Source organism: Plasmodium brasilianum, chromosome 11, assembly GCF_023973825.1.
Source record: "Plasmodium brasilianum strain Bolivian I chromosome 11, whole genome shotgun sequence".
NCBI classification, from domain to species: Eukaryota; Apicomplexa; class Aconoidasida; order Haemosporida; family Plasmodiidae; genus Plasmodium; species Plasmodium brasilianum.
In genome coordinates, this window is record NC_090124.1 from 326,156 (window position 1) to 335,000 (window position 8,845).

The 8,845-nt window shown below is 24.3% G+C and overlaps 4 protein-coding genes across 4 annotated transcripts in view; 1 reads left to right on the top strand and 3 right to left on the bottom strand.

Annotated features, from left to right (window-relative positions):
- Positions 1-306: 306 nt before the first annotated feature.
- MKS88_003538 (uncharacterized protein) lies at positions 307-750 on the bottom strand (the record flags this gene model as incomplete). The annotated part of the gene is made up of 1 exon (XM_067216638.1): positions 307-750. One exon carries the CDS (start codon positions 748-750, stop codon positions 307-309), a length of 444 nt encoding a protein of 147 aa, XP_067072352.1.
- Positions 751-2,483: 1,733 nt separating this feature from the next.
- Positions 2,484-3,097, bottom strand: MKS88_003539 (DIP13-like protein; the record flags this gene model as incomplete). Its single annotated transcript, XM_067216639.1, has 2 exons — positions 2,484-2,759; positions 2,990-3,097. 2 exons carry the CDS (start codon positions 3,095-3,097, stop codon positions 2,484-2,486), a joined length of 384 nt encoding a protein of 127 aa, XP_067072353.1.
- Positions 3,098-6,696: 3,599 nt separating this feature from the next.
- MKS88_003540 (ubiquitin-60S ribosomal protein L40) lies at positions 6,697-7,755 on the top strand (the record flags this gene model as incomplete). The annotated part of the gene is made up of 2 exons (XM_067216640.1): positions 6,697-6,903; positions 7,576-7,755. The coding sequence occupies 2 exons, from the start codon at positions 6,697-6,699 to the stop codon at positions 7,753-7,755; spliced, it is 387 nt and encodes a 128-aa protein (XP_067072354.1).
- A 951-nt stretch (positions 7,756-8,706) lies between these two features.
- Positions 8,707-8,845, bottom strand: part of MKS88_003541 (uncharacterized protein) — a gene marked incomplete at both ends in the record, with an annotated part of 1,671 nt that continues 1,532 nt past the window's right edge. Inside the window, one exon of the mRNA XM_067216641.1 lies at positions 8,707-8,845. This exon is cut by the window's right edge and continues 188 nt beyond it. Coding sequence (XP_067072355.1) covers positions 8,707-8,845 — 139 coding nt within the window.

The following is an 8,845-nucleotide window of genomic DNA, read 5'->3' on the forward strand; positions in this document are numbered from 1 at the left end:
GTAATTCAGTAGTGCATTATTCATTGACTTAATTTCATTTTTTTTCAATTTATTTTCAGATACTCATACGGCAATGTCAAATAAACATATTTACATTGAAATAATTAAAGTATAACTGTAGTTTGACGCACTAGCTAATGTGTATATACATATATATATATATATATACATTATGTAGACATATATTGTTACATACATTATGCAGACATATATTCATATATACACACACGTACAAAGTCCCTTTTGGGCCTTTTTATTTTACTACAAATTTACGAAATGACTAAACTTCTCTCCATCTATCACTTATCACTTTCTCCATTTCAAGTGCTTCGTGTTTAACTCATCGTTCGGTTTTAGTAGCCGCCATACGTGAGGTCTTAGTAAATGTAATTTCTTCTCGTGTTCATTTAAAATGTTTTTTCTATTTTTTCTGTCTATATATGTTTGTTTATTAGTTATACCTGCATAATTACAAAGGGAATATCCTGCTTTTAAAATGTGTACTAATTTCGTTAGAGAAATTATAGATGGAGTTATAAAACCTAATGATTTCATAAATGCTTGTTCATTAAATTTCCCCTCCTTTCTCAATTTGTCCAAATACATTTCTAAGGATTTTTCATTATTTAAAGCTGTTGTATTAAATGGGTATATTAACGGATATGCTAATCTGGTCTGTAATAAATTTATAAGCATGTTAATGCGAGAAATCAAAAGGAGAAGCCTCTTTTCCTTATTTAAGTCATTCATCTTGTCATGTACTATCACAACTGTTCGTTTCGAAATTTATTACGCAAAAAAAAAAAAAAAAAAAAAAAAAATAGAAAAAAAGTGTAAGTAGGGAAAGTGGAGAAATGGAAAAACAAATATTAATAACATATAGCACTAATAAATATCCTTTACGCAGCAACAAAATTTCACGTTGTTTTCCATTTATATTTAACCGTTTTAAAAAAAAGTTTAGTGTTTTATCTGTTACATACACAACAAGAAAAAAATCGCTAAGGAAACCCTTAAAAACGTACTTTCCGCATAAATGATGAAAATCCTGGTCATTGGAAGGAAAGGTTAAATTATATATATACATGTATATATATATATAAATATATATATAAATATAAATATATGCTATGTATAATACATAATAGTAGCGGTGTGCAAATACTAACGCGAAAAAAGAAAAAAAAAGAAGGAACTACAGAGTGAAAATAAGTGATTTTTTGTTACTTTATTATATTTTATTCTATTCCATTTTATTTCATTTTTTTTCATTATCTCGTTCGCATAGCACTGTTGTACATTTAACAAAAAACGTATCCTGCTAAAACATTTTTCGGCTCCAAAATATTTTGCCTTTTAAATAGTATATGCATATGGCAAAAAATGGATTAGGCAGTTTGAGACAATAATTCCACGAAGCTTGTTATCCCTTTAAAGTATTGCAACTAGTATGGTAAGATAAAATAATAATTAATTTGTTTTATTTTTTAATATTTTACTTCTTTCATTTTTTACTTCTTTCATTTTTTAATTTTTTCTTTAATTATGGCTAGTAAATGAACCATATGTGGAACAAAAATTCCAGTTACTACCAAAAATTACTCTGTTTTTACATTTATTCATTTATAGCATATAATGAAAAAAATTTAATGTAAAATATAAATATGCAAGCACACTCAAACGATACAAATAATTTATACAAAGTATATTTATAAATTTTCAATTTTCCATTTTTTCAACCGTTCATTTTTTCTATTGTTCAATTTTTCATTTTTTCAGTTTTTAATGTTTACTTTTCAAATTTTTTTAAAACAGATATTATTATATCCTCCATATTTAACATTTCCATTATGGTTATTATGGTACCTTGTTTAAAGATATGCTCCATTCAACTGATCATAAATATGAAATTCATTTTGTTATTAATTGATTTTGTTATGTTGTTATTTAAAGCCATTTTGGAGAAATTCCAAAAATATGCCCCATGCTAGTACTATATTTTATAACCAATTATATACACAAATGTATATATATGTATATATATATATATATATATATATATATATGTGTGTGGAGAGGTAATACAATTTTTGGGCAAAATAAATATGCGGATGAGTTCTCAAGGTGGTGGGCTTATACATTTAGGCGTACATGCGTAAACGTATATACATATACATACATATATGTAAATATATATATACATACATATATTGACCATACAAATATTCACAAATAACCAGTGTGAATCGTCCCTTTTACTTTTCATATGTTTCCCTGCTATATGGAGTACCCTCCTGACGTAGTTCTCTTCTTACCCTTCCCTCATCTCTTTAACTGTACTTTCCTCAAACGATTCTGTTGTTTATGTTTTGATAATATTCATTTAAAATTTAAGAATATGTACATGCGCACAAGAACATGCATACATACATACATGTTTGGAAGCTCATGAGATATATATGTAGGTATCATTCTGAATTTTTTCAGTTGTGCAAATTTCTCAGTTCTCTGAGCGATTTAAAATCATCATCTGACGCCCCACTATATAGTTTACTACCTAAGTGGTTTTCCTCTCTTTTTAAAATGTGTAATAACGATTTAGCGGACTCTCTTATTTTGGTATATGCTGCAGACGTTTCTTTAATTGTCCGGTCATATTCCAAACGCGTTTGGAGTTTTTTTGTTATGCTGTGACACACTTCTTGTAACTTTTCATTTAACAGGGCTATCTCTTTCTGCATTCTCTCTTTATCCTCTTCCTCATGTTGAATGAAAAAAAAAAAAATATAATATAAAATAAAATGCAATAATACAAAACAATACAATACAAAATGAGGTATAATAAAACTAAACAAAGCAGAACAAAGCAGTACAGAGGTAAAAATAAAACTACGTAGAAAATGGAACATGAAAAAAAGGACAAACAAAAATTCTAAAGGCTCGTGCACACAGATGTAAACATTTGTTGCAATTTTCCAAGTTTTTGTACCTTTAAAATTTGCTCATGAATTTGTTGTCTTTTTATTCTTAATATCTCAATGCATTTTGATAATTCATCTTCACTTTTTATTAAGGGCATTCCCTTTTTACGATCCATTTTTTAAGGGAAAATTTTTCAAAAATTAAAAAGTACTTCTGGAAAGACATGTATTGTACTACTTATGTATGTCTGTGTCTATGTCTATGTGTGTGTGTGTTTTTTTTTTTTTTTTTTTTTAACTCTTAATTTACTTATTAACATTCATCGGAAGAGTTTGTTCAAGTGGTCATGTAAAAATTGCAAAAAACAAAACGAATCATTTTATTTAGACATTAAAAAAAAAAAAAAAATGTTGAAAAAGGGAAAAATATTTTTAAAATAACTTTAATATGTTATTTAAACTAAATGAACATTATATCTAGTGAGAACTTATCTCTTTCAATTCACAAAAGGGAATTTAAATGTTTAAATGAAAAAAAAAAAAAAAAAAAACTCAAGTAAATATAAATGATGAAATAAATATAAAAGGGATAATTAACAAAGGAAGAAGTTTCCCCATGGACATACCATTTGTTAAATTATAATTTATGTCGTTTTACTATTTAGTTTAACTTCTTTGTTTTGTTTTATTGTATTATAGTTTTTTTTTTTTTTTTTTTTACAACATATACATGCACCATAGCACAATTCACTGCTCACTCGAAAAAATGTCTACATTTAAAAAGTTAATTGTTTAATAAACGAAAAAAAAAGTAAATAAATATGCGCACAAGTACTTATAAATGCATATACGTGTCTATATATTCGTATAAACTTCTATACACACATGTACAGAATTTCTATTTTTTTTTTTTTTTTTTATGAACAGTACATAATATTTTATTTCTATGCACTAGTAAAACTATAAAACAAAGTAAGAAATGAACTTAAAATTTTATGAACAGTTAAGTTCATAACCAATTTTTTTTTTTTTTTTTCTATACAGCTAGAAAATGACAAAAACTACGAAAGTTATTCAATATTTACATCATTCATTCTACTGTTAAATGAATTGTACACTCATCAGAAACTATATAAAATTTAAAAAAAAATAAAAAAGATGATACTCAATAATAATTAAAAATAGAAACAAACTATTTCATTTAATAAGTTAAATGCAAATTTAAGAATTATATAATAATGGGGAGAATGTATATTTTTTTTTTATTAAATTAGCTGTAAAGTTTTTTTTTTTAATAAACAAAATGTTAGTATTGTGGTAATTGATAAAAATTATAAAATTTTTACTACACTTAATATAAGTAATCATTAATAAAAAATATTTTATAATTTAAAAATGGGAAAAAAAAAAAATTAAAACAAAAAAGAAATAGAAAAATAAGAAAAAATGGCAAAGGAAAAATACCTACTTAGCCTTTATCTCGTTTATTTTTTTTGTGAAGTTGTCATTGACATGACTCATAACACTTTTTATGTGATCAGACAAATTGTTACTATTCATAAATATTTCAACATGTTCGTTTCCATCTTTAATATTATCAACAGGCGCTATTCCTGAAGAGCATTCGAAAATCTTTTCACCATTAATAAATGTCGTAGACAATATCAGTTTTTGTCTCTTATCTTTATTTAGGTCGCTACCAGTTTTTTCACCATCACTCGTAGTATCCATCTTGTTAATTATAATTTTAAAAAAAGGGACATACCTAAAGACACATCAACATATACATACTTTCGTTACCATATAATATATCTTTGTATATATAATTATTATATATGTACCTTATTATTTTCTAAAATGATAAATTGCTTATGTAAAACCGAGAAAATATTTTATATATACGTAATCCTGTATTTTTATTAATTCGTTTTGTTTTATACATTTATGTATGTCTAAAATGTACTTGCACACGTAATTAACAATTAAAATATTAATGCAAAAATATGTGGTTCGTCAAAAACAGAAAGTTGCTGTTCCCTTTTGTATAACATTCTTTAAACAAGTTAATACTCTGAAAAAGTTTATCCTTACCGCTATTGTATACTAAACTATAGAAATCCCCTTTTTGGTAAAATTAACAATGACAGGTAACAAGACTCAATTTTTTTTTTTTTTTTATTTTATTATCATAATAAATGCAATTGCATTGAAATAATAAACAGTAATTGTTCTTCTCTTTCACCGAATAAATGCAATTTTTTCTTGTTCGAGTATTATTTTCTTTTTAAGATAAAATATTAAATATAAAAAAGAATATTTCAATATTTCAATATTTCAATATTTCTATATTTCAATTTTTCTATTTTGGAATACCACAATTTGGCAACTTAATAATTTAAATATTGATTTTAATAAGGGAACGCGCGTTTCACGTACATTTCATGAATTTTAATAGTGATTATATCAATTTAAGAAAAATAACCCAATAAAATATTTCCTTAATGGTACATATATATATATATATATATAAATGTACATATATGCATATATTACCCGTATAACAACGTGCAAAAAAGGATTTAGCCCACACTCAAAAGTAATATAATACTGCAGTACAGAAACTGATAATTTATTTATTTTTTCTTTTTTAAATAAATCTTCTTGATTGAGAAATAACCTATCAACTTTGTGAATTCTACATTCTGTAAAATTACTCTTTTAACTATTAAACATTTACCATAGCAATTCTTTCTATTTGTGCGCAATTTATTCATGTATAGTTGTACATATATAATAAATATATATATACTTAAATTTTATATATATATATATATGAATATGAATATGAATATATGATAAATATTATGTACGTCACTTTGCTGTATATTTCAATTTACAAATTGCAGAAAATATTCAATAAAATAACTGTCGCAAAACATAACTTAAAATGCGTTTAGTAATAAAACTTAAATCATAAAAAAAGTTGCATGAATTAAAATTTTCTTACCCATATATATTTTTTTTTAAGTATATGTATACATATACATTATATATGTAAATGTATATATATTTATATACATATATATAATATTTAGCTCACAAAAGCATATATATTATATATATTTTATAATTATACATGCGCGGTGGCCAAAGTTAAAACTTTTTTCAAATTATCTATATTATATTCATATATATATTCATAAATTAATACTTGTATACAATAAGCAATAATAAAAAAAAAAAAAAAAAAAGTAAAAATCGTTTTAAAATATTTTCCTATTAAATTAGTAAAAATAAACAAGGAGCGTTGTATTTATATATATATATATATTTATTTATTTATTTAATTGTATAATAACAATATATATTTTTATTCGTCATGCGAAATAAGTTATGAACTGAATTTAAAGGGAGAGAGCACTATAGCACTACGTATATTTTTAATTTTTACTTTTTATTATTTTTTATTTTATTTTTTTTTTTTTTGCAAACGATCAAAAATTTTAAAAAGCAAAAAAAAAAAAAAAGTTTTATTCAAATAATACATAACAATTTTTATACATTTTAATTAAACTAAGGTTTAAAAGAAATTAATGAAATTACGAGGAATAAAATAAAGTAAAAACAGTTATTAAAATTAATAATTGAGCTTTTATACCGTCCAGAGGATAATCAAAATATTTTTGTTTTACTTTATTTTACCTTATTTTGCTTTATTTTATTATAAAATATTATATTTTTTCACTCATAATTCCAATTTTTACCTTATACAAAAATGCAAATTTTCGTAAAAACTCTAACGGGAAAAACCATTACGCTTGATGTCGAACCATCTGACACTATTGAGAATGTAAAGGCAAAAATTCAAGATAAGGAGGGAATTCCACCAGACCAACAAAGACTAATTTTTGCAGGAAAACAGCTAGAAGATGGAAGAACCTTATCTGACTACAATATTCAAAAGGAGTCTACTTTGCACTTGGTAATATTTTAATGGTCTAAAATTTGACACATTTTTGAACATATCCTTTATACTTATATATATATATATATATATATATATATATATATATATGCATATATATATATGTACACATATGTACATTTATGTATTATATTTAAATGTGTATTATATAATTCTTGTAATTACATATCATGCAGTCTTTAATTTATTACATATGTATATCGTATATAAACAAATGTCATACACCGGACTGTGTGTACAAATTTATGTGTTGCATATGTGATATATAACTTAAATACACATACATTTCAATTACATCCTGGGACAATATACGCAAAATCGAAATAGTCCTTTTACAATTTAATATTGTTGTGTTGTTTTATTCATTATAAAAAATAAACAAAAAATGTTATGAACTGTTCAGTATATTTATAAAATTAGTATGTGGGCAGAATATTTTAATAAGAAATATACAAAAAATTACAATAAAATAAGTGTATAATTTTTTTTTTTCTTGAGCGCTTTAAAATAACTTTTTTACGTTTGAATGATACACGAATTCGTGTGAAGTTGTAATGTGCTTTGACTTTAGAATTAATATTCATTTTATTTTTTTCTTTTGTTCTATTTTATTAACCTTTTTTTGTATATATTTTTTCCTTTGTAATAATATCCATTTAACGCTAACAGGTTTTAAGACTAAGAGGAGGAGCAATAGAACCTTCGCTGGCCCAATTAGCACAGAAATATAACTGTCAAAAATTAATATGTAGAAAATGTTATGCTCGATTACACCCTAGGGCAACCAACTGCAGAAACAAAAAATGCGGAAGAACCAATCAATTAAGACCAAAGAAAAAATTAAAGTGAACTCTCAAATATGTGCAATGAAAGAAGTGTTATGGAAAAATAAAAAAATAGAGCCACCTTTTTTTTTTTTTTTTTTTTTTTTTTGCTTCTATATCGTAGTTTCTTTTTTTCCTTCCCCCATTTTTTTTCACATTTTTACACTTCTTCATATTTTATTCAATTTTTTTTTTTTTTTTTTTAAATTATATATAGCAGTTTTACCTGTACATTAATATTCTTATTAACATATTAGCGTAGTAACAGTGAGGTTAACGAAAACTTTAAAAAAACACATTATGGTGTGAAAGTTGTTTTTCGTATTTATTGAAATAAGAGTTACATAAGAAATGTAACGAAAGAAAATATAAAAATATAAGCACAACGAAAAAACATAGTACTGAGCTATAGCCATGTCGCAGTGCACGTATATATACATATGTATAAACACGTTAATGCTCCCCACTTCAGATATATTTAGCATCTTTCATATGAATATTTTAAACTACGAAATTGTAGTTGTATTAAGTTAAAAAAAAAACTGCATAATTTAAAATGGAATATTTTTGATAATGCCACCAATTGTGCAACATTAAAAAATGTATGTATATATGAACATACATATATATGTATATTCATATTAAATAAATAAAAAGTGTAAAAGGTGGAAAGAAAATTTAACTTACACTTTGTTTTTTTAAAAATTAGGCACTTTGTGGAAATAAGACAAAAACATCTTTTTGCTCATTCAAAAATGTAGATCCGCTTGTAAGCATGTACGCGTAAGCACTAAGGCGAAATAAAAGTCTTCATCTTAACAATACATGTTCATGCGAATCAATAAAGGGCGAAAAAGTTACGTAAACATAAGTAATTGTCGTGAACTACTAAAAATGAATATTAAAAATGAATGTTTGAACTTACAAAAAAAATTATTTTCTTTACTTTATAACGACTATAATTACACTACTTTCTTTATTGGGGGAAAACGGGTGCGATGTTTGAAGTCGAAAAACTTTTTATCTTTGACGATGATGATTTTTCATTAACACCTAAAATAGTTTTTATTTTAAAAAAAGTATTATCCTTTTTATTAGTAGATTCAACATATGAA